The sequence below is a fragment of the Stegostoma tigrinum genome, chromosome 8 (genome assembly GCF_030684315.1).
Source record: "Stegostoma tigrinum isolate sSteTig4 chromosome 8, sSteTig4.hap1, whole genome shotgun sequence".
Taxonomy (NCBI): domain Eukaryota; kingdom Metazoa; phylum Chordata; class Chondrichthyes; order Orectolobiformes; family Stegostomatidae; genus Stegostoma; species Stegostoma tigrinum.
The window spans coordinates 58,796,574-58,822,390 of NC_081361.1; the positions used below are offsets into that span (position 1 = coordinate 58,796,574).

Sequence of the window (25,817 nt, forward strand, 5' to 3'; positions counted from 1 at the left end):
AGAACTAATTGAGTGATTATCACTCTACTTTTGTTATGATCAGGAATTTATGAATTGAGAAGGTGATGAAAGCAGATGTACTAATAATCAGAAGGGAATTGAATATGTACTTGAAAGAGAGAGATTGTAGCTAGGGTTATGGGAGAGAGCTGGCAGCCTCTGAGCATACGCAGATCTGATGGGGCTGAAAGACCATCTCTGAGTGGTATAACTTTGTTACATTTTGCAGATCGGTTGTTTTTATATTGATGTCATTCGGTATTTTCATAGTATTTGTCTAATTCCTGTATGACAGTGAGGTATGTTACCAAATGTAGAGGACCTGACCACAAACAACTCAATGCTCCAATATTGTGAATGCTTTGCAATCAAAAGTAGTAACCTTGCAAAAAATATTTGGCATTTTACTAGTTGTGGATGATGGTATGGCAGGGGGGTGCTTAATGGTTAGCACTGCTGCCTCACAGCACTAGGGACCCAGGTTTGATTCTAGCCTTGGGCGACTGTCTCTGTGGAGTTTGCACATTTTCCCTGCATCTGTGTGGGTTTCTTCTAGGCGCTTTGGTTTCCTCCCACAATCCAGAGATGTACAGGTTAGGTGGATTGGCCATGCTGAATTGCCCATAATGTTCGGGGATGTACAGGCTAGGTGGATTAGCCTTGGGAAATGCACAAGGATAGGGTAAGAGGGTGTATCTAGGTGGGCTGCTCTTTGGAGGGTTAGTGTGGACCCAATGGGCTGAATGGACTGTTCCACACTGTACGGATTCTATGATTCTATAACACTTCAATTATTTATTATTTGAAGTCAACGAACTATATAAAATAGGAATTCATACAATGACCTTTGAAGCTATGTATGTATCAGCTCAATGCCTAACTGCCCGTTTGTTCATTCGGCATTTATAAAATCCTTTTAAAAAGCAAGTACAGCTGAGATTCATAACTTTGTTATTATGGTTCATCTCCCCCCAAACTGCCTTCTCAGCCCCTTGCCAGATGATTTTTCTGAGCAATTTCTGCTGAGGCTTGTAGCTTCTACTGTGAGCTGATTTGCTGTCATACGCCACATCGGTATCTTACGTTATTGTCATATAATGACTGCAGCTCATCTGCAACCACTGTCTGACATCCATCTTCTAACTACACTTTGGTCAGCCTGTCTTTCTGCTGCCTTCCACTTTCAGAATAGATTTCTGTAGCTTTTCACTTCAGATCAAATGACTGAAATACTGATATTTTCTTGTCTGGATATCACTTTTGAGTTTTCTTTGTGCTGTTGCAGTTTCAAGTGCATCTTCATTTGTTGTTTGGTCTGTGTTTGGAAATTTTATAATCCACCTAGGCATCCACATGTCAGAGGGCTTAGTTTACTTTTACAGATCTTTATTTATCATCTGCTTTCTAAGGCATCCAGGAAAATGGAAAGAATGTAGCATCTTATGAGTTTCATCCTTGTTGCAAGCTTGAATTTTCTTGTTGTCAGCACATTGTGCAACTTCACAAATTTACTCCTGGCGATCTCTATCCTTATTTTAACTTATGCATCACATTGGCAATCTTTTCTTATCATTTGCCCTAAATGGGTAAACTTATCTATTTCGTCCAATATTATACCATTACCTTGAATCTTCACTCTGACATCTGATGTATTCTTGGAACTAGATTTTTTTTTGTATTTTCAGTGTGTATATTCAAAACATTTTGATTTTATTGCTGTTCAATATTTTATGTCCTTAGGGAATCACCCGAATGGATGACATTTCATGAGATCAATTGAAAATATGTTCTGAACTTCAAACTTGAGACAATTAATTTTTGGTGTGAAGAAACATTTCTTTGTGGTTTAAACATATGTTGGTAATCAGAATGTCTATGAAAATCATCGAACTTTCCTGTGTGCTCAAATGTTGACTGTAACAAAGTGAAAATGTTGAGATCTTAGTGAGGAGAAATCTTATCAATATCAGGATTTGATTGACATTTTCAATGTATTTTTTATCATTCTTAACATGGAATTAAGGTAATAAATATTCATACTTAATTTACACAATTAGTATTTTCTTCTCAGACTGAAGCAAATGAAAATGACAATTCAAACTTGAGTGATTCAAGTGCTACTGCAGAGAATATAAAGTGTGATTCAGAAATATCGAACTTAGTCTATTCCTCAAACCTGCCAGTACCACATGTAAGTGCTTCTTTGTTAGGATTATAAATGTGATCTTCAATTACTTCTATAATATGTTGGCCAGCATTAATTTTATTTATATGTGAACATTTTTTAGCAAGTAACTTCTCCTTGGGCAGGCTAATGATGACTGACAGTTGCCAGTCTATCAGATGGCTGCTTGTTCACTTCATTAACTGGTGTTTTCTTCATGCCAGTGCACCTTTATCAAGCAGAATCCACAGCTAACCAATCAGCACTTTCCCCTCATTAAGTACAAATGTTTTTCCTTGTGAATTATCCTGATCAATGCAAGAAAAAAAATCTTCCAGCAAAATGTGTCTTTCTCAGCAATGCTAAAAAGGAGAAATGGCACATGCTGTGTTTCTGATTTTAAATTGATATTTTGAATGATGTGTATACTGCTTGTCAGAAAATCTTTGGTGTTTACAAAATGTCATTTCAGGCTGATAATGCAAATTCATTTAAAAGCGAATTAGTAGTAGAGGTGCAAATTTTGTGACGTTCATTAATTTTCCAAAAATGCCTAGATTCTAGAAAACAACTGCTAAGGTAACACTTGTGTTCAAAAATGGCTGAAACCAGAAAGCAGGAAACCATTGGCCAATTAGTCTAACATCTGTCATGGATTCCAGTATTTTGCCAATCGTTAAGGTAGTAGTGGCAGACTATTTGGAATTTTATAATAAAAGCAACCAGAGTCAACATGGTATTATGAAGGGAAAGAGATAATGGGAACTGCAGATGCTGGACAATCCAAGGTAACAAAGTGTGGGGCTGGATGAACACAGCAGGCCAAGCAGCATCTCAGGAGCACAAAAGCTGACGTTTTTGGCCAATGTGGTATACTGCATCCGCTGTACCCGGTGTGGCCCCGTCTACATTGGGGAAACCAAGCGGAGGCTTGGGGACTGCTTTGCAGAACACCTACGCTCGGTCCGCAGTAAATAACTGCACCTCCCTGTCGCAAACCATTTTAACTCCCCCTCCCATTCCTTAGACGACATGACCATCCTGGGCCTCCTGCAGTGCCACAATGATGCCACCCAAAGGTTGCAGGAACAGCAACTCATATTCCGCTTGGGAACCCTGCAGCCCAATGGTATCAATGTGGATTTCACCAGCTTCAAAATCTCCCCCTCCCCCACAGCATCCCAAAACCAGCCCAGCTCATCCCCCCCCCCCCCCCCCCCCCCGCCAACCTGTTCTTCCTCTCACCTATCCCCTCCTCCCACCTGCAAGCCGCACTTCCATTTCCTCCCTAGCAAACTCATCCTGGCCCCTTGACCTGTCCGTCCTCCCCGGACTGATCTATCTCCTACCTCCCCACCCATACTCTCCTCTCTACCTATCTTCTCCTCTATCCATCTTCAGTCCGCCTCCCCCTCTCTCCCTATTTATTTCAGAATCCTCTCCCCATCCCTTTTTTCAGATGAAGGGTCTCAGCCCGAAACGTCAGCTTTTGTGCTCCTTAGATGCTGCTTGGCCTGCTGTGTTCTTCCAGCCCCACACTTTGTTATTATGAAAGCAAGTTCATGTTTGACAAATTTGTTTGGTTCTTTGAGAATGTGCGAAATAGGAGGGATAAATCTTTGAAAACGTTTGAATGTTTCAAAAAGCTATTTAGTAAGGTGCCACATAAAAGGCACAAGATTTGAGCTCATAGTGCTTGGTGTTGGGGTGATACATTAGCTAATTCTCTATCGATGCTAATGAACAGGAATCTTTAGGCTTCGTTTCCCCAGGCCCTGAATATTGAGGACAATAATAAGTCAGTTGGGAAAATATAGAGAGTGCAAAAAATGAGATTTAAGTGTTTTACAGCTAGATTCAGATTTGGCTAGTGACAGTGATGGAGCTATTTGCATGTATTAACGTGTCATTATTATCTCATCTGACCTCATTTATATTCAGTTTCCTCCACAGTGGGAGAGAAATTAGAGAGCAATCTGACCTGAAACTCTGAGTGGACACTGGCAACTGCAGGTCACCAGGCCTCCATCTTGGCCTGCATTCTTATTCACCTCCAGGCTTCGTCTATTGGCAGCAACTGCCTGACCCTTCAATTCATGAAGCTTGCAGTCTGGAAAGCACCATGTCATCAGGGCACGTTTTGGACTCACTTATACGGTGCAGCAGTTCAAGACAGCATCTTAGAGCTCAACACTATCTTTCATTGTAATGCTGCTGTCACACCTCATTACAGATAGGCATAGGCATCTGCCTTGGGCAACAGAACAGGGTCCATGTCACAGCATTGTTTTCCTTGCATTCGCTCATTTTGCACTTACTTGATCATTCACTGCATCTTTGCCTTGCCTTGCAATGCACGCAGATAAACAAGTAGCTCGTCATGTTTGGTAGTCATGAACAGTAAAGTGAGCCTTTGATCAGTTGGGAAGGCTGGTCTGTTATCAGTCAGAGAAGATGGTGAGGCATTCTAAGTGAGTGAGTAGGAGGCACAGAGAGCAGGTTAGTACTTTGGAGTGGCATTGGGGTGATCGAACCACAATGAGAAAATGCTGTGTCACCATGGAGACATGGTGGTGCATCCTTCATGATGTGAACAGTGTACAATTATTTGAGAAAACTTGCCGGGGATCACAGAATGAAGCCTTCTATGAAACATCCTGAAATTTACACCGTGCTGATTTTTGGTAAATTTCAGCCCATATGGTTTGGATGGATTTTTTTCATATTGGGAAATTAACAAGTGGAATGCCATGGTAGATCAAAGCTCAGGCATCACTGTTTACATTATATTAATGACTTTAGGGAAGGACAGGGTGTATTGCGGCCAAATATTTGATGATACAAAGATACCTGGGTAACCGAGCTAGGAAGAGAATGGCAAGACTTTAAAGGACAGTGATAGATTAAATGAGAGGACAAAAAATTTAGCAGCTGGAGTATAATGTGAGTATCTGTGAGATTGTTACTTTAGTGACAAGAATAGGAAAGCTGAGTATTTGTAAATGGAAAAAAAATGTACAATTTTGCAGTGCAATGGGATTTTGTTGTCTTGATACATTAATTGCAAAATGTTAATTTTGAGAAGATTTGTAGCTCAGTTTGAGGTTCTGGATGTGAGTTTGCTCGCTGGGCTGGAAGGTCCGATTTCAGACGATTCGTCACCTTTCTAGGTAACATCATCAGTGAGCCTCCGACGAAGCGCTGGTGTTATGTCCCACTTTCTATTTATCTGGTTAGGTTTCCTTGGGTTGGTGATGTCATTTCCTGCATTGGTGATGTCATTTCCTGTTCTTTTTCTTGGGGGATGGTAGATTGGTTCCAAATCAGTGTGTTTGTTGATGGAGTTCCGGTTGGAGTGCCATGCTTCTAGGAATTCTCGTGCGTGTCTCTGTTTGGCTTGTCCGAGGATGGATGTGTTGTCCCAATCAAAGTACAAATCTTCTCAAAACTCGCTAATTATGTAGCTATCAGTTTGCGTCGAAGTAGGTGAGGAGACAGTTGTCTAAGAGTAATATAGAGGTCTAGTCAAACACTCCACAGACATGCTATGAGTAACCAGCAAGTATGAACAATTGAGAGGCAGCATTTTGTGGCATGCGTAAAAATGATATAAAGTTGTAAGTTATACTGTTGCTTGGCAGCTTTCTTAAAAATCGCAGCTTTTTTTTAACAACATCCATTGCCAAGACATTTAAGTGTAGTATGCAGCCAAGATGTGGACCAAGATGTGTTTCCTGCCAGATACACTGCATAGTAAATTCTGAGGCAGAGTCTTGCATGGCCAAAATAGTTAACTGTTATTGTAGATCAGTAATGTGATTGAGTGGTAAGTGCCCTAAAGGGTAAATTGGGCTGGGTAATAGGTATTGGCCCAGTCAATGATACCCACATCCCATGAGCAAAATAAAAACAAAAGATTCTTTTTAATTAGTACCACATTTCTCCATCACCTGACTCCATTTTCTCCAGCCATTGGTTTATTTTGTTGCCAATTTTCAGCCCAACACAATCTTTTAAAGTCCGAGATTATCTTTTGAGATATTTATGATCTTTGAAAATAGTCAATAATTTTTGACCATTTGTATGGAAATCCAAATTTTAGCAGGGTTGTTATTATGTACTATTTATGTCAGCTTCCAACACAATCCCAAAGTTATAGTATGTTTAATTATATTTTAAATGAAGTTAATTTTCAAATAGGTTTGCAATTACCTCAATCCTGTTATATGTGATTGAAGAAAGTAATTGTATGCCCAAAATATTTTAAGGATAGCAATGTATGTTTGGTAAAAGATACAAAATCTTTGTAGGTTACATGGAACAGTCCCACTTCCTCACCTGCACTGGCCAGTTTGTCCAATGTAGTGTTTTAAACACTACATTGGACAAACTGGCAGAAAGCTAGCCACCAGGATACATGAACATCAACTAGCCACAAAACGACATGACCCACTATCACTCGTATCCTTTCATACAGATGAGGAAGGACACCATTTTGATTGGGGCAACACATCCATCCTAGGACAAGCCAAACAGAGACACACACGAGAATTCCTAGAAGCATGGCATTCCAACCAGAGACTATTTCCCAGGGCAGAAATGGCTAGCACGAGGGGTCATAGTTTTAAGCTGGTTGGTGGAAAGTATAGTGGGGATGTCAGAGGCGGGTTCTTTACACAGAGAGTTGTGAGAGCATGGAATGCGTTGCCAGCAGCAGTTGTGGAAGCAAGGTCATTGGGGTCATTTAAGAGACTGCTGGACATGCATATGGTCACAGAAATTTGAGGGTGCATACATGATCAATGGTCGGTACAACATTGTGGGCTGAAGGGCCTGTTCTGTGCTGTACTGTTCTATGTTCTATGTTCAACCGGAACTCCATCAACAAACACACTGATTTGGAACCAATCTACCATCCCCTGAGAAAAAGAACAGGAAATGACATCACCAACCCAAGGAAACTTAACCAGATAAATAGAAAGCGGGACATAACACCAGCGCTTCGTTGGAGGCTCACTGATCATGTTACCTAGAATGGTGACGAAACGTCTGAAAACTAACCTTCCAGCTCAGCGATCAAACTCACATCCAGCAAAATGTTAATATACAATTACAAAAAGTCATCCAGAAAATGATGGAAATTGTCATCAATAGTGCTGTCAAGCAGTAGCTGCTCAGTGATGCCTCATAGAATCTCTGCAGTATGGAAACAGGCCATTCGACCCAACAAGTCCACACAGACTCTCTGAAGAGCATCCCACCTAGACTCACTCCCGTACACTATCCTTGCAGTTCCCATGGCTAATCCACCTAACCCTACACATCTTTGGACTACGGGAGGAATCTGGAGTTCCCAGAGGAAACTTGTGCAGACACGGGAAGAATGTACACACTCCACACACATAGACGCCTGAGGCTGGAATTGAACCTGGGTTCCTAATGCTGTGAGTCAGCAGTGCTAACCATTGAGCCACCATGCCGCCTTTTTTATTTCAGCCATGGCTCAGCTGTAGACCTCTTCACAGTCTTGGTTCAAATAAGGAGAAAAGAACTGACGTCCTGAGGTGAGGCATGCGTGACAGCCCTAGACCTAAAGTCTGTAGTTGACCAAATGTGGTATCAAGGAGCCCAAGCAAAACTGGAATCCTTGGGTATTAGGGGGTGAACTCTCCACTGATTGGGAGTCATACCTGATACATAGGAAGGTGGTTGTGGTTGTTGAAGGTCATTCATCTCCGCTCCCGTACTTCTCTGCAGGACTTTCTCAGAGTAGTGTGCTTGACCCAACCATCTTCAGTTGCTTCATCAGTGACCTTTCATCCATCATAGAGTCACCAGTGGGGATGTTTGCCGATGAACATTGTTCGGCACCATTCACAACTCCTCAGGTACTGTGACAGTCAGCGTTCCAATGCAACAAGATCTGGACAGTATCCAGGCTTGAGCTGACCAGTGACAAGAAACAATTGTGCCACACAAATGCCAGTTAATGAATGTCACCAATAAAATACAATTTAACTACTGTGCCTTAGATTCAATGGTGTTACCGACACTGAATCCCCCACATATCAACATTCTCGAGAATATCATTGACCCGAAACTCAACTGGACTCACCACATAAACACACTTGCTCCAAGACTCAGAGACTAGAAATACTGTGGTGAGTAACTCACTTCTGGTTTCCCCAAACCCTGTCCATCATCTACAAGACACACAAGTCGGGACTGTGGAGACATACTCCTCACTTGCCTGGATGGGTGCAGCTCCGACAACACTTAAGAAGCTTGACACCATGCAGGACAAAGCAGGTTGCTTGATTCGTACTACATTCACAAGCTATCACTCCCTCCACCACGAATGCTCAGGACCAGCAGTGTGTACTGTCTACAAGACGCACTACAGAAATTCACTAAAGATCCTCAGACAGTACTTTCTAAACCCATGACCACATCCATCTAGAAGGACAAAAGCAGTGGATACATTGGAACACCACCACATGCAAGTTCCCCTCCAAGCCACTTACAATCCTGATCCTGATTTGGAACTATATCACTATTCCTTCACTGCTGGGTCAAAATCCTGGCATTTTCTCTCTAATGGCATTGTGCATCAATCCACATCAGGTGGACTGCAGCGGTTCAAGAAAACAGCTCTCCACCACCTTTTCCCAGACAACTAGGGATTGGCCAAAAACACTGGCCAGCCAGTAATGTCCACATCTCTCAAATGAATAAAGAAATGGAATGCACCAAGATAGAATATAAATGTAGGTGGATCTTGCTTCAGTTGTGCAGGACCTTAGTAGATTGTACATAAGCACTGGTGTATGGTTTGGTCTCCTCATTTGAGGAAGGATATTACTACATTGGAAGCAGTTCAGAGTGTTGACCAGGTTAATTTCCGAAGATGAAGAGGTTGGGCTTGTACTTATTGGAATTTAGAAAAAAATTGAGCAGCAATCTTATAGAAATATGTAGGGCTCTGGTGCAAGAATATTTCACCTGGTGGAGGAACCTGGAGCTATGGCACATATTTTCAAAGCAAAAGGTCTGTAGCTTCAAATGGGATGAACTGGAATTTATTTTTTCTTTGTAAGTCTATCCCATACAGAGGTGGATACTGGCTTTTGAATATGTTTAATGTGTTATGGTCAAGTTTGGAGGAGTGCTCTGTCAGTCTGGTCCCACCACTCTACAGATCACAGCATAAAATAAAAATATTCTTTTCTATTTGCCAAGATGCTTTGTTAAATATCTTAGTGTGGAGTTGGAGGAACATAGCAGGCTAGGCAGTATTCGAGGAGCAGGATCTCGATGCTGTCTGGCTTGCTGTGTTCCTCCAGCTCAACACTGTGTTATCTCAGACTCCAGCATCAGCAGATCTTACCATCTACAGTTCAATCCATTTAAACACTTTTATGGTTTCATCGAGCAAGATCTGTCAACCAGGTTTCTTAATAAACAGAATTATTGGTTTATTGCCAAAACAAAACTTATTCAAGAAAGGTGCAATGATTGGTGACTGCACAGAGATCTTAACATAGAAGTAGAAATGTTTATCCATCTGAACATCTCCAAAACACGTGGTGTTTTCAGGGAAAGGAATAGATTTCTCTACAGAGATTGCCTTTTTGAAATCAAGTCCATGTTTAGCAATGGAATGCTCTTGAAAAAGAAAGGAAAAGAATAGGATGCTCATGGTCTGTTGATATGATGTTCTGGCACTTGCGATCAAGTCACTAATCATGTATGGTTGTCTTTGGAAGGCACAACTTGCTCAGGAGATAGTCAAGACTCAAGATTCTGTTTCATCATTCACTCTTTAAAAGGAACTAATAAATTTCACTTGAGGATTTTCTTTTCAAAAATGAAAGGGATCACCTGGGCAGCTTGTTCTTAGCAAACTTTGCTCTTGATTTTCTGGCTTTCCTTCAACCTGAATCGGATAAACACCCATCTTTTCACACTAGTCTCTGTTCAAAACAGCCCAATGGTATTTTAAAGCAAAACAAACAGACACCACAATTTGAGAGATTTTTGGAAGCTTTATTTAAAAAGACTTCCAATTTCAACAGTGAACTGTCAATAAGCTATTTAGAGGAACCTATGCCAAGTATTTTTACAAAGCTTGAAATAAATCCATTTTGCATAATCCTTCAAAACTTAAATCCTCCAGGCATTATTAAATTATAAAGTGTCTTTGCAAATAAGACAAAAGTTAGCCAGATTTTTAAAATATGTGGGAGTGAAGAGCAGGCGGAAAAATGGAGTTACATCCGTCAAATCAATCATGATTTTATTAAAAATAAAGCAGAGCTGTATTTTGGAACCACATAGCCTATTGCTGCTCCTATTTCTAATGTAAAGACTTAAGCATGTAATTAAGATGATTTAGGAAAATAAGAAAAGTCTATTTGATTATTACTTAATAATTAAATAAATCCAGGCAATCAAAAGGAAATTAAATAGTCATTTGAAAAAGAGCAGTGTGCAGACTTAATGCAGGAGAATGGCACCAATGAGCTGCTCATTTGAGGAACTAGAGCCGACATGATGTGCTGAATGGCTGTCTTTTGCATTGCAACAACTTTGTGATTCTCTAATTCGATGAGAAAAAGGCAAGAAAATACAGAAAATTCTGGCAAGAGTAAAAAGCTCCACAAAAGCTCTGGGATGTAAATAAAGAATACCACTACGCATGAAGGGAACAGACCACTGGCTTGCATTAGACCCCTGTTGGAACTGTTTCATAGAATAGCCTACATTCAGAATGTTAGTACGATTCCTTCCCTGACAGACTTTATTATGGCCAGAAAGCCAGGTGGCGAGGGCTGGAATTTGAGTCAATCTTTACACAATTGCATAAGCTTCGTTTATAGAGATGCATATTAGAGCCATTTGTCTTCTAATCTGGCTACTATGGTTTCAGCCTGCTCCTATTTATAGAAACACAAGTGAATCCCCAGTGAATGCCTATTGCCTCCATGAAATTTAACACAATTATTATACAATTAATAGCGGCACTTTATTGTAAAGCAAAAAAAAAACAAAGTTTTAATGATGGAAATCACAGTTCAGGTAAGCACAGTCAAGAATTATAGATGTATGTCAAGGTATCAATGTAACACATTGCCTCTTGACAGCTTATTCAGAGTTAACCCAACACACTCTGTTTTAAAGCTTCTGTTTATGTGTAGTATTCAGTTTTATTTCTTTCCTGTTAAAGAACGTTTGTAATACTCACCTGTTGCTTGAATAATATTTTCTGAGTTCTGTGCTTTGATGAAATAGAAATTGGCCACACTAACAACAACATTTCTCAGAATTCTCATTCTTTAACATTCATGTACATTTCTTAACTGTACTGAGCACTTCTAATATTTGGAAATTAAAAGAGAGAAAAATGGCACAGCATATAAAATCAATTTCAGAACTGCACTTAGAATTCAAATAAATCATTTTTCCTCCTTTTCAACCTTTATTTGATATAATTTTGTCATTCAAAAATGTTTTGATGAGCTCATTGAGAAATTTTCGGTTCTAAAGCTTGAATTAAATGTTTTGTTACATTTCATGTAGGCTGCAGCTTGCAGTATCTTTTTTTTCTTTGCTGCCAACAGGAATTCGAAGATACTTCATTTTCTGAAGAAGCACTAGTTGATGAACCTGGTGTGCCTTTACAATTGTTAAATTTAAATCCCAGCAATGCTGCCAGTGAAGCTGAAAGTTTTCCAAGAGATCAGTGGAATCCAAGCAGTGAACAGCAAGAAATGTTGGTGGATGAAGAGAATGAGCTGCATCAAGCGATTTATGAAAATGTTAATGAGCAGTATTTAAATAGTCGATTGGAATATTCTGAGCTGACAGAGCCAATAAATGTAAAAACAGAGGATGATCGATTACATTTTTTGCAACAACACAATGCAAGAGAGGTAAGAATATTTTAATGATACATAACATAGTCCTGTGTTGTCACTACTATGAACTGATCTTGTCAATAAAAATGCTTTTTTTAGAAAGTTTTTTTTTCATCCCAACCTATAAACATGCAGAGTGGTAATTAGGAGATGGACTACATGATCCTGGAAATTTGCTCTGTTTTGAGAAGAGCACGCTGCCCTCTTTTTGTTTTAATCAGAGGAGTGGAAAAGTTAACGTTTTGTGTCGGGACCCTTTGTTTCTGAAGAAGGGTCCTGTTCTGAAATGTCAACTTTCCTGCACTGATGCTGCCTGGCCTGCTGTATTCTTCCACTGCTATACTCTGTTATCGCTGACTCCAACATTGGCAGTTCTTACGATGTCTTGCTATTTTAATCTATTTCTTTCCTATGTTGTTACTTCCTCTGTACCTTAGTTTTCTTACTTTTAAAATGAAATAATAAATTATTTTGCGCTTGCATTAGAGCAGTATAGAATGGCATCCTAAGGACATATGAAGTTGCTGGATGAATCTAGACCATGCCCAGCTACTACAACCATGGTGGACGTAAGATACAATTGTAATATAAATATGGCAATCAATTATCAGCCAAAAGATGTTTTCATAATATGAGAAAAGGCTCTTGTAATCACAAGTTCTTGGAATCAGAAGTTTAAAATCCTCTTTTCCCCCTGGAACATGCTGCAGTGAGTGCGCGCATCCTGTTGAAGTAAATTCAAATGAACTAATGCCAAGAGATGATGTCAAACTTATTTCATTTATGCAAAATCTTGAAAGTTCATGAATAAGATAGTTTTGTTCTCATAATTAATTTTCATTTCATAGGTGGGAATTTCTTCCAGAGCCACCAATCATTTTCTTCTAATGCAGTACAAATGTTGGTTTTCCTTTGAATTATGTGTTTGTAAATTGGTTTTGTGAGTGCAAAAAAAAATCTTTTTCAAAAACACTCAAGTTGTACCCAACCGAATGTTTGAATATGATTTAGCAGTTTTTATAGTTAATGTTTAAACATGTTTCATTATTTCAAGGAAATAAGTAAAAGATCTGACAAAATCTCCTACATTGTCAGCAAAGACTAACGTGGGTATCACAAATGTCATGGCCATCATATTTGTCGTCTTTAAATTCCTCAAAGCTCTGTTGATGCTAGAAGTAAATTCAAGGTAATTTGCTGGTGAAATGTGCTGATGGTCTTTTTTTCCTTTTTCACGGTGATGGGAAGTTCAATGAAGGCTCCTTGTCTTCATCTACAAATGCAGAAGGCAGTGACCAAGGGGTGATGTCCAGATATTATGAAAGAACTGTCACCATCATGAGAAATGGCCTTGACTTAGGTTTGTCCTGTTTTAAGTAACCTTTGTAATTATGTAAGATTGTTGCGACAATTTAGTTCAATCCAGGAATGCAGCTATAATATAAAAATGCCTAAATGTTTTCAACAACAGTGCTATATTAATAACTTAAAGATCTGAGTAGCATTTCAGACACAACAATTGGCTCCCAAACTCTCAATATATTCAACTTGTTATTTATAAATTAGGCACAATGCATACCAATTTAACACTATTATAAGTAAAACAATAAGTCATGATAAATGAGTAGACTAGAAAAGCACAAGCTTGATTTCCTCTGACTCAGCTTTATTTCATGTATTAATTTGAATTTTCTCAAATCAATTATTGTTTGTTACTTTTGTTTCTTCACTGAGAAGTCATGACCTATTTTTCAGAATCACAGATTTGTTATGGTATGGAAGGATGCCACTCAGCCTGTTGTCCCTTCCCTGGCTCTCCAAACGAGTAATTCACCTGGCATCACTTTCCCTACCTTCTGCCTATAACCACACACACTCTTCTTTTTCAGATAATAATCCAGTTGCCTCTTGAGTGCCTCAGTTGAGCCAGCCTTCTTCATACTCTTGAGCAGTATATTTCCAGATCTTAACCACTGACCCCATGACTGCATTATCCCTCATTTCTCAATTGCTTCTTTTTCCAGGTACATTAAATATATATCCTCCTGATCTGGATCATTTCACTCATGAGAAGAGTTCTACCCAATTTACTTGGTCCAAACCCCTCATTGTAATACCCTCCATCAAGTCACTTCTCCACTTTCTGTTCTATACGGTAAACAGCCTGAGCTGTTGTATTAGGTAATGGTATTGAAAAGGTTGATGAATTACACTCCACCCAATCTGATGCCATAAATACTTCATTTGCAAAGACAGAATAACTTACTTCTGTTACTTTCGAGGACCTGTTATTTTCCAGTAGTCTTAGTAAAGCTGTCTTATCTTACTATTGTAATTTGTATGTGATTAGTATCATGAAATTAACTTTGTCTTATTTAGTATGAGATTTTTCTCATTTGACTACCTTGTGGTTTTCCTCTACCACATTAAACACAAAGTAGGCCCAGGAGACCCAATTAGAAAAAAAAATGGTGGCAGCAATCTAGCCAAACACATGTTGGCAGCGATAACAAAGTGTGGAGCTGGATGAACGCAGCAGGCCAAGCAGCATCTCAGGACCACAAAAGCTGACGTTTCGGGCCTAGACTCTTCAAGGGTCTAGGCCCAAAACGTCAGCTTTTGTGCTCCTGAGATGCTGCTTGGCCTGCTGCGTTCATCCAGCTCCACACTTTGTTATCTTGGATTCTCCAGCGTCTGCAGTTCCCATTATCACATGTTGGCAATGGTTGGCATTGAATGCATGACTCCATTAGTTAAATTCTTCAGTCCTGAAATTTATTCTTGTCAAACTGTGCTGCAGCCTCTCTGAAGTCTTCACATCTTTCCTTAAGTTTGGAGACCAGAACTAAATAAGCGATCTGGCCTTATATATGTTTAACATAAACCACCTGACTTTGTACTCTTTGCCTCTATTAATAAAGCCTAGGACACTTTATTATCTGTCAATAACTTATGCACGTATGCACCTAGGTCTTTCTGCTTCAGCATCCCCTTTAAAATTGCATCTGTTTATGTTGTCTCTCCATAATCTTCCAATTAAAATAATCATCAGTTCTCATTTCTCTGCAGTGAAGTTCATCTGCCATCTGCCCACCTATTGCATCAACCTGCTGCAGTCCTTTTGCAGATCTAAACTATCCTCCTCTCTTCACAATCATTCCAAATTTTGTACTGCCCACATATTTTGAAATTGTCTTCTGTAAAGCAAGCCCTGTGTATTGTGGCAAATAAGGTTCTGAACACAAACTCCAGGCAACTTTAACCCAAATCATCTTCCAATCCAAAAAGCATTAACCATGTTTTTGAAAGTAATCCAGTTTCCCTTTAGTTTTCCTATCTGCAGGATTCTTGATGCCCTATCGGGAACTAGTATTGATTGCAGAAATCTTGACATAATGGAGTAACCAATATTGGATATGCATAAGCTTTTTTTTGTGTGTCCGGTGTTACTAGTGATCTCTGTTTTCCCATGTTTGGTAATTTACCTTGTTTGATATCTCATCATGTGGGACCCCTGAGAACCAAGGCAATAGTTCTGCAATGGTTAATGTAACATTGTATTTGGCTCCAAACAATCTGATGATGTGTCACAATCTGATGATGTCTTGCATCAGTCTTACATGAGTTCTTGATGGAGACAGACTTATCATCTCTGGCTTCTAATGATCTTTGCAATTGCATCTGTAACTAGGAATTATTACTATAATTGCAAAAACATTTTGTTACTTTGTATAACACAAAAATGCTTCTTCCCATTGAGACTCTACAGTGGATCGCTCTTTGCTACTGTTAATCCAATAGCCCCACCAGGAACTGCCTAACTTGCTTAAGTTTTCTTTAATAAGAGTAAAAAACAAAACGAGTCTTTGCCACATCGCTAGTGGCCATACCTCTGGGCCAAAAGGTCCAGGTTCAAATCCCACCTCCAGCCATGGTATGTCTGAACAGGAACAAAAACAAAGTTGCTGGAAAAGCTCAGCAGATCTGGCGGCATCTGTGGAGGAGAAAAAGGGTTAACATTTCGGGTCTGATGACCCTTCTTCAGAACTGTTGGTGGCTGGGAAAACGTCACTTTATGTACAGAAAATAGGGAGGTGGGTGGGGTGGGGAGTAAATGATAGGATAGACCCCAAAGAGAGAGAGAGAGAGCGAGAGACAGTTGGACAGACAAAGGATTTGCTAACGATCAGGCTGGGAGGGTGAATAGTTGTTAATGGGGACTGTTAGTGACTAACAACGGCGGGGTGGGGAGGTGGGTTGTAGTGACAGGCTATGTGATAACAAGGCCTAGTGTGTAGGGTCGGGGACTGGGATATGGGGGAGTTTAGGCCCTCTAATTATTGAACTCAATATTGAGTCCGGAGGGCTGTAGGTTCCCCAAGCAGAAAAGGAAGCGTTGTTTCTCCAACTTGCACTGAACAGATTGATCAAAACAGCTAAAAAGCATAATTTGCAATACCACCACCCAAACTAATATGTAAATTTGAATTTGTAAGTTTTCTATGTAAGTTTAATTTTGACTGCCCTTATGTTGTTAGATTTATTTTGAAACAGTAGAAAGGAGAACATACGGCATCACTCTACTCAAACCGCAAGCTGTAATGGTTGATACTGCAGCCACAAAAGCAATAATAATAAGCTAAGATAACAAAGTGTGAAGCTGGATGAACACAGCAGGCCAGTCAGCATCTTAGGAGCACAATAGCTGACGTTTTGGGCCTAGACCCTTCATCTAAGATGCTGTTTGGCCTGCTGTGTTCATCCAGCTTCACACTTCGTTATCTTGGATTCTCCAGCATCTGCAGTTCCCATTATTTCTGATCACAATAATAATAAGGTATTTTGTTTCTTGTTTGGAGCGCTGTATAAGATTAAGGACGTGCATGAATGAAAGTCGTATTATCTCACGACATCATGAAGACCTGTAGTTATGACCCTCAGATACGTGAATATATAACTGAATCTTTGACAAAGCTGATGCACTCTTGAACACAAATTCCTCAGACCATTTGCTGAAGTAACAAGTTTACCAAACTTTCAAAACGGTCTCATCAACATTTCTGGAGAAGTAACCTGTTGTGGATCAAAATGGATTTAGCAGCAACTTTTCACATAACTTAGCCTGAAGGGCTTTCAAGGCCAAATAGTGAAAAACCACGAAATCTGACATAAGGTATATATAACATGTGGTGTCAGTCTTGCTACTGTGACCACATTTCCACTTAATTGCCTGCCACCTAACTTCCTGTCTGTTCCTATGTCAGCTGACATTATAATTTATGGCAAATTCTCTTTCTAAGTTTCAAACTCTTGTCATAATCTTGCTTCTCACATAGCCTTCCCCTTGTCTGTTAACTCTCTTTTTCACCCCAGTAGTTTCTTCCTGGCCCCTAAAGTTTCTATTCCTTTGACTCTCACCATTTTATGAAACTCCCTTACATTGAATCCTGAGTTTAAATACGCACCATGTTAACTTGTCATATTCACTGAGTATTAGAAGATAATTAGCATGTCATTCACAGCTATGTAAGCTTTCACATAGTGATGTTTTCACAGTATTTGATTGCTACTAAATTGTAAGCATGGGCAATCAAATATGCTGTGTTGCATCAGCTAACCAGTCTTCCAAAACATGTGACGAGAAAGAGCTTATAGTTATAACTGCCTTCAGAGTTTTTTTTGTAATTGTTAAATTTTCTCACCTACAAATAGAATCAGTTTTGCAAAGAAGATAACTGAGTGTCATTTTAAATTCATAGCATACTGGCCGATCGATGATTTCACAAAACTGGGAGAAAGATTGAAAGCAAGTCCGGGGCGCATGTCATCTGTCACCATCACATTTAATATGTTTGCTACTTTATTTCTCTACTTGAATGCTGTCTCTTAGCATAATTATAAATCAGATAAGTCATAGCATCACCGACTACTGAGTAATGAACATTTTAGTCAGTATATTCTCAGGTTAAAGAAGGTGCAGACTTCAGCTACGAGGATGAAGAATGATTGGGAATATGTAGGAATGTGGAGGTTAAAATCAGATTGGCCATAATCATATTGAATGGTAGAACAGGTTAGAAGGGCCGAGTGGCCCACTGTTGTTCTGTTTTTGTATGTTCGTGTACAATTTGACTTGTGTAGACCTCAGTTGGGAAGTGAAGTATGTAGCCTCGGAGCAAGGAGTGCTGTTGCCTTGGAGCACCCATGGTGTTGTGGTCTAAGAAAACGCTCAGGGAACGTTTGGAGCGTTTGGGTTGGGGGAGCAGTAAAATATGTTATGCCCGTTTGAGTAAAGGATGCTGAGCAGAGAGAGCAGATGCCTTGCCTCTGGATGTTATGTATAATTTTACTGCTAATCTGGCTATCCGGGGTGGAGACACAGGAGACATCTGGGACTGAATGGATGTGTATGTCTGTGTGAAATATGATGTATGTGAAACAGCAGTTATATAAGATGAAAGATGGTGCCCTGGAGTTAGTTTGGAAAAGGGACAGGTGATCAAGAACAGCAGTTTTAGAGGGTGAGCTGAAATTGGCTGGGAAGCGAGGAAAAGACTAAGAATGCTCACACAGATTTGAATTATTTCATGAGGTGTGAGCACTGCTGGCAAGGACAGCATTTGTTGTTCATTCCTAATTGCTCTTGAGAAGGTGTTGATGAGTTGCCTTCTTGAGCCACTGCTGTCCATCTGGTAGAGCACAATGCTGTCAGGAAGAGAGGTGCTGGCAATGTGACAAAAGATCAGCTGCAATAATTCATATTCAGTACAAAGTAGAGGGCAAATATAAATCCCTTAAGAGAGAAGGAAGTTATTTTGTCTATGTGTTTGAATGGCACTGTGTTTGAATTGAGGCATTTTGTGCTTTTTAAGCTGCAGAATGAGAAGTGATTGTGTGCCAGTAGCTCTGCAGATATTTTATAAAAAATGTTCTGTGTGTGAATAGAAAATTTAGAGAGAGTGAAATAAATTTCACATTGAATCAAAAAGATTATTACCATACCTTGAGTTTTAACTAGTTAATTTGCCTCTTGCTCTATAAATACATTAGAGTTCCTTAAACCCAATTGTCACTAGCAACTGACTAATGTCCTAACAAGAAGACATTATCAGGTTTTGAATTGTGAAATATTATTCAACTGGAAATGCCATGTTTAATTACATTCCTTTTTTCAGGGAAAGTATCCTCATTTTTATTATTCAGAATATGACGTTCCCTCTCAATTCTTCAAAGATGACTGAATGTCTGAATTATTACTGAACCTCTCTGTATATGCACTCAATACCCATGACATTTCAAAATCTAAAGGTCAGGATAAGAGTGATAATTGTTAATTTGATGCAATTTTGTTTTTGAGTAGCATCTCATTCATTCTCCAGAATTCTCCTCAGTATTATTTGATGTCTTTGTATTGAAGCCACTAGCCATCAAAAGGTTAAGTATCCACCAATAGTAATTATTGTTATAAGTGAAGGTTTCAAAAATAGAGATGGGAGACACAGGGTGTTTTCAGGGGACTCGGGACGAAGTGTTACTTGTCTTTCATGCTCTAATGGCATTTCATTCACTTAACTGCTTAAAAATAAAGTGTGTGGAAAGTTGTACCCTGCAGTAATGAATTCAATAATGCATAATGATCACTGTTGTGAAAACATAATTACTTAATGTTTAATAGATCCTCTCAGAACTTTATAATACTTCAAAAGAAAAGATCCTTTTGTTCCATCATAGGGTGCTAACATTTAGGGCTGAAATTATTAAACAGTTAATTATAATTTTTAATTTTGAAAAAGAAGCATTCTCAATAGGGAATTTCATTGGCCAATGGATATGAAAGAAAAACTAAAATGCAATCAAAATACCTGTTATTTTAAAAGGTAAACTGCTTATCAGTTAGTTCTGTTATTTCTTTTCACTAACAACCAAGTTCAGCAAGTGGAAAAATTGTTTTATATCTTCTTAGAATAATTTTCCATTCTTATTTATTTTTATTAATTATTTCAGTTCTGCCACTCACTCACGTGCTTGAAATGGGAAACTGACAGTTAAAATAACCCTGATAAGAAAACCTAAGCTTCTGCCTCTTAAAATTGCATCGATTTTCAACCAAATAAGAGCCATTTTCCAAACTTGTTCAAACAATTTTTTTTGCCTTTTTTTCCTATTGACAATCTCCTCTTTGGAAATGAACAGTTGTTAGTCTCATGCTGGATGAATACTCAAAGGTTTTGTTGCTATCAAATATCTTATTTCAGAATGTTCAATGGCTGAGGCAGAACCTGCTAGACCTGCTGAGCTTTTACAGAAACTGCTGTTTTTGTTTGTGTTTGAGAAGATAATTTTTGGTTAGTTTCCTCTCCAGCTACTGAGCCTGTCAGTTGATGGCTTTGGATCTCATTTGTGGGTGTTCGGTAAGATGCACTTAACTGTCATGTCTCAGCAGGCACTTATCCATTTGGAAAAATAAATTTCAGGCTACTTGTTTAATCAGCAGTGGTTGAAGGAGAAGGTCACAAATTGTGACTAGCTGCATCCACCAGGAGTGTTGTAGACCTGGGAGGATCTTCACTGCACCTTCTGGGTAGAATGTACCACATTGGTTGGAGCAGAAATCCCCAGTCCCAGTCCCAGTCTCAGTATCTGTAAAACTATATTTAACATCATTTCTTCTCTTACTACTACTGAAACTTAGAAACTATATTTTCCTTACCAGAATTGTTTAAGTTCTGGCCATCACAACCTGTTTGAAATGGGAAATTAATAAAATAATATTCATTATAAAATTGTAGCTCAGCTCCTGTTGCTTTGTTTGTTTTCATTTGCTTGGGCAGAATTATCCTTTTACTGCTATGTGGAAGTGCTTCTATTCAACTGCTTATACATTATCTTGTACATCTGACATAATTCTAAAATTGGTAGTTTAGAGCCACAGGGCTTCTGCTGTTTCTTTTCCAGTGTGTATTTGTACTTATAACATAACTAGTATGGAATATGGTTATCTACCATTGCATTTACTCTGTTAATTTGCAGCTAAGTATCCTTATGTTGAATTGTATTACCTAGGATTGACTGTGAAAAGTGATCCCAGAGGACCTGGGGCAGTTATTAAGCACATTGATGGAGAAGGTGCTGCTGGAAAAGATGGAGAGCTTCAGGAAGGAGATTATATTGTCGCAGTGAACAATGAATGCATAAGTGGTCTAAACTCTGCTCAAATGCATTTTGTCTTTGCCAATTCAGCCTTAACTGAAGAAACCATGTGAGTATTTCTTGTATCAGAGATAATGGGAACTGCAGATGCTGGAGATTCCAAGACAATAAATGTGAGGCTGGACGAACACAGCAGGCCAAGCAGCATCCCAGGAGCACAAAAGCCGACGTTTCGGGCCTAGACCCTTCATCAGAGAGGGGGATGGGGGGAGGGAACTGGAATAAATAGGGAGAGAGGGGGAGGCGGACCGAAGATGGAGAGTAAAGAAGATAGGTGGAGAGAGTGTAGGTGGGGAGGTAGGGAGGGGATAGGTCAGTCCAGGGAAGACGGACAGGTCAAGGAGGTGGGATGAGGTTAGTAGGTGGCGGGGGGTGCGGCTTGGGGTGGGAGGAAGGGATGGGTGAGAGGAAGAACCGGTTAGGGAGGCAGAGACAGGTTGGACTGGTTTTGGGATGCAGTGGGTGGGGGGGAAGAGCTGGGCTGGTTGTGTGGTGCAGTGGGGGGAGGGGACGAACTGGGCTGGTTGAGGGATGCAGTAGGGGAAGGGGAGATTTTGAAACTGGTGAAGTCCACATTGATACCATTAGGCTGCAGGGTTCCCAGGCGGAATATGAGTTGCTGTTCCTGCAACCTTCGGGTGGCATCATTGTGGCAGTGCAGGAGGCCCATGATGGACATGTCATCAAGAGAATGGGAGGGGGAGTGGAAATGGCTAAGGGGGTGGCCATGGGCACCCGCATGGGCCCCAGCTATGCCTGCCTCTTTGTAGGTTACGTGGAACAGTCCCTCTTCCGCACCTACACAGGCCCCAAACCCCACCTCTTCCTCCGGTACATTGATGACTGTATCGGCGCCGCCTCTTGCTCCCCAGAGGAGCTCGAACAGTTCATCCACTTCACCAACACCTTCCACCCCAACCTTCAGTTCACCTGGGCCATCTCCAGCACATCCCTCACCTTCCTGGACCTCTCAGTCTCCATCTCAGGCAACCAGCTTGTAACTGATGTCCATTTCAAGCCCACCGACTCCCACAGCTACCTAGAATACACCTCCTCCCACCCACCCTCCTGCAAAAATTCCATCCCCTATTCCCAATTCCTCCGCCTCCGCCGCATCTGCTCCCACGACAAGACATTCCACTCCCGCACATCCCAGATGTCCAAGTTCTTTAAGGACCGCAACTTTCCCCCCACGGTGATCGAGAACGCCCTTGACCGCGTCTCCCGCATTTCCCGCGACACATCCCTCACACCCCGCCCCCGCCACAACCGCCCCAAGAGGATCCCCCTCGTTCTCACACACCACCCTACCAACCTCCGGATACAACGCATTATCCTCCGACACTTCCGCCATTTACAATCCGACCCCACCACCCAAGACATTTTTCCATCCCCTCCCCTGTCTGCTTTCCGGAGAGACCACTCTCTCCGTGACTCCCTTGTTCGCTCCACACTGCCCCCCAACCCCACCACACCCAGCACCTTCCCCTGCAACCGCAGGAAATGCTACACTTGTCCCCACACCTCCTCCCTCACCCCCATCCCAGGCCCCAAGATGACATTCCACATCAAGCAGAGGTTCACCTGCACATCTGTCAATGTGGTATACTGCATCCACTGTACCCGGTGCGGCTTCCTCTACATTGGGGAAACCAAGCGGAGGCTTGGGGACCGCTTTGCAGAACACCTCCGCTCAGTTCGCAAAAAACAACTGCACCTCCCAGTCGCAAACCATTTCCACTCCCCCTCCCATTCTCTTGATGACATGTCCATCATGGGCCTCCTGCACTGCCACAATGATGCCACCCGAAGGTTGCAGGAACAGCAACTCATATTCCGCCTGGGAACCCTGCAGCCATATGGTATCAATGTGGACTTCACCAGTTTCAAAATCTCCCCTTCCCCTACTGCATCCCTGAACCAGCCCAGTTCGTCCCCTCCCCCCACTGCACCACACAACCAGCCCAGCTCTTCCCCCCCACCCACTGCATCCCAAAACCAGTCCAACCTGTCTCTGCCTCCCTGACCGGTTCTTCCTCTCACTCATCCCTTCCTCCCACCCCAAGCCGCACCCCTCACCATCTACTAACCTCATCCCACCTCCTTGACCTGTCCGTCTTCCCTGGACTGACCTATCCCCTCCCTACCTCCCCACCTACACTCTCTCCACCTATCTTCTTTACTCTCCATCTTCGGTCCGCCTCCCCCTCTCTCCCTATTTATTCCAGTTCCCTCCCCCCATCCCCCTCTCTGATGAAGGGTCTAGGCCCGAAACGTCGGCTTTTGTGCTCCTGGGATGCTGCTTGGCCTGCTGTGTTCGTCCAGCCTCACATTTTATTGTCTGAGTATTTCTTGTACTTTATTTGTAGATGTTTCTCAAAACCTTTAGTTTACTGTTTTCAATATAGTACTATGTCTTCAGTTAGCCACCCACAAGGTCATGTCACTGGACTTTATACAACTCAGGCTCAGTGTGTGCTGAAGATTGTACCTGGGCAGCTCATGGGATTAAGCTTCAATTTTTAAAAGCTCTTCAATATAAAGCTTGTGTCAGTAAAAGAATCACCAATTTTTGTTTTAAAAATATCTGGTTCACTTATGCCCTTTAGGGGAGAGCCTCACCAATCCTTTTCCAGTCCAGTCCAGCCGACATGTGATTCCAAAAGCCTCATTCATGTCACTGACTTTTAACTGCCCGTATGCCTGAGAGTGCTACTCAGTTCAAAGGCAATTTGAGACAGGCAGCAAATGCAGTCATTGCTAGTGACACCCACATCCAATTAAAGAATAAATTAAAGAGGTAAATTACTGCTACAACCTTGGACAATTCGGCTAACTTTGAGTTTTTTGACTGACAAAAATAAATTACAATCATCAAATTATAAAGAAATACTTCTAAGACAATTCATATACCTTCTGTTTTGTGCTCAGAACGCTGCTTTAATTTATGGGATTAAAAAGTATTGATTGAAATGTTGCAACTAGATTTCAGCATATGCACTTTTATTTGTCAGCACAGCCATTATCCTTGAATTAAATTTGATTCATTATTGATGATTAGGAACGTTTGTGGACTGTTGAGACATTCTTTTTCAGGAAATTGTATTACTAGAGTTAGAAGGTAGCTCAGAAGTAATGATGAAATCTTTCCCCATATTGTGAATGAATCTTGATTTTTTTTTCCTCTCCCTGATAAATGAAAATTCACCTGTATGCTTACAGTTCTGGCCATGGTGGTTTATACCAGAATCCTCAAGATCGAAGTAAATGATTATTTCATGAGAAACATCAATTAGCATTATGAAGAATCTAACAGTCAAGGGAAGCTGCTATTCAAAGCCATTAAAAATAATTTGAGATCTGACCAGTGTTTCAGACAGCAAGTATTTTTATGTGGCCAGTGCCATTTGTGTTGAAATTGTCCCAGATTGCTTTAGAAGAAGATAATCATTTACAAGTGGGTGTTAAGCCAAAGTTAGATGTTACGTTTGCTTTCTGGAACAGTGAGCAATTTTATCACATGAGAGAAAGGCCTGTACTTTACATGGTCCATTCAGATGTGAGGGTGAATGGGAAATGTGCATCATGGAAATAACATTAGCGTGGGAGCAGACCCCTCTGATGAGCGTCCCACCGAGACCTATCCCTGCATTTCCCATGGCTAACCTGCCTAGCCTGCACATCCCTGGTCCCGAGGGGAAATTTAGCATGGCCAAGCCATCTATTCTGTGCATGTATGAAGTGTGGAAGGAAACCAGAGCACCAGTAGGAAACGCTCACAGATATGGGGAAACCATGCAAACTCCGCGCAGACTGTCGCCCGAGGCTGGAATTAAACTTAGGTCCCTCGCACTGTGAGTCAGCAGTTCTAAACACTGAGCCACCATTCTGTCCAAATTCTACCATGGTAGGATTTGAACCCAGGTCCCCAGAACATGACCTGAATGAGTAATCTACTGCTAGTACCACTGGGCCATCATTTCTCGCTTCATAGAATGCTGCACTTAGGGACAAAAGCTAAATAGTTGGGATTGTGAAAGGCAGTTCCAGATAATAACATTTAGTGTTAAAAGCTAAATAGTTGGGATTGTGAAAGGCAGTTCCAGATAATAACATTTAGTGAAGATACAAAGATTATTGCATCTGGCCACTTTGCAAATGAGGTCTCGTCACTTCTAGACATAAGCCATAAGATCACCAAACTGAGAGAATATCCTATCACTTTAACTTATCACTGTCACTTCACCCATTCACATGAAATGTTTTTGGTTATGAACAAGTGAAACAGTATGTGAGTTGGTGATGGGGTCAACCAGTTTGATCAGGAAACCTAAATAATTATGTAACTTAATGCACATCCTTCGGTTTTATGATCATTCCCTCTGTAAACTAGTTTGTCCCATTTCCCTGTCTTCTCTTAAGGCTTTTCTAAACCTATCTCTTTGACAAAGTTGCTTCACAGTTCCTGCGCTGGGTCAGCATTTTTTTTGTCAGATTACCACTCAGTTAAATACCCTGGATTAAAA

General features: G+C 40.7%; 1 protein-coding gene across 4 annotated transcripts in view; it reads left to right on the forward strand.

Moving 5' to 3' along the window:
• The window catches only part of patj (PATJ crumbs cell polarity complex component), a 347,670-nt gene that overhangs the window by 108,698 nt on the left and 213,155 nt on the right, over positions 1-25,817 (forward strand). For all 4 annotated transcript variants that reach the window (XM_059647917.1, XM_059647916.1, XM_059647919.1 and 1 more), the window contains exons 20-23: positions 2,072-2,191; positions 11,785-12,096; positions 13,330-13,441; positions 21,145-21,340. In XM_059647917.1, the coding sequence (XP_059503900.1) occupies positions 2,072-2,191; positions 11,785-12,096; positions 13,330-13,441; positions 21,145-21,340 (740 nt within the window). The remainder of the gene's footprint in view (positions 1-2,071; positions 2,192-11,784; positions 12,097-13,329; positions 13,442-21,144; positions 21,341-25,817) is intronic.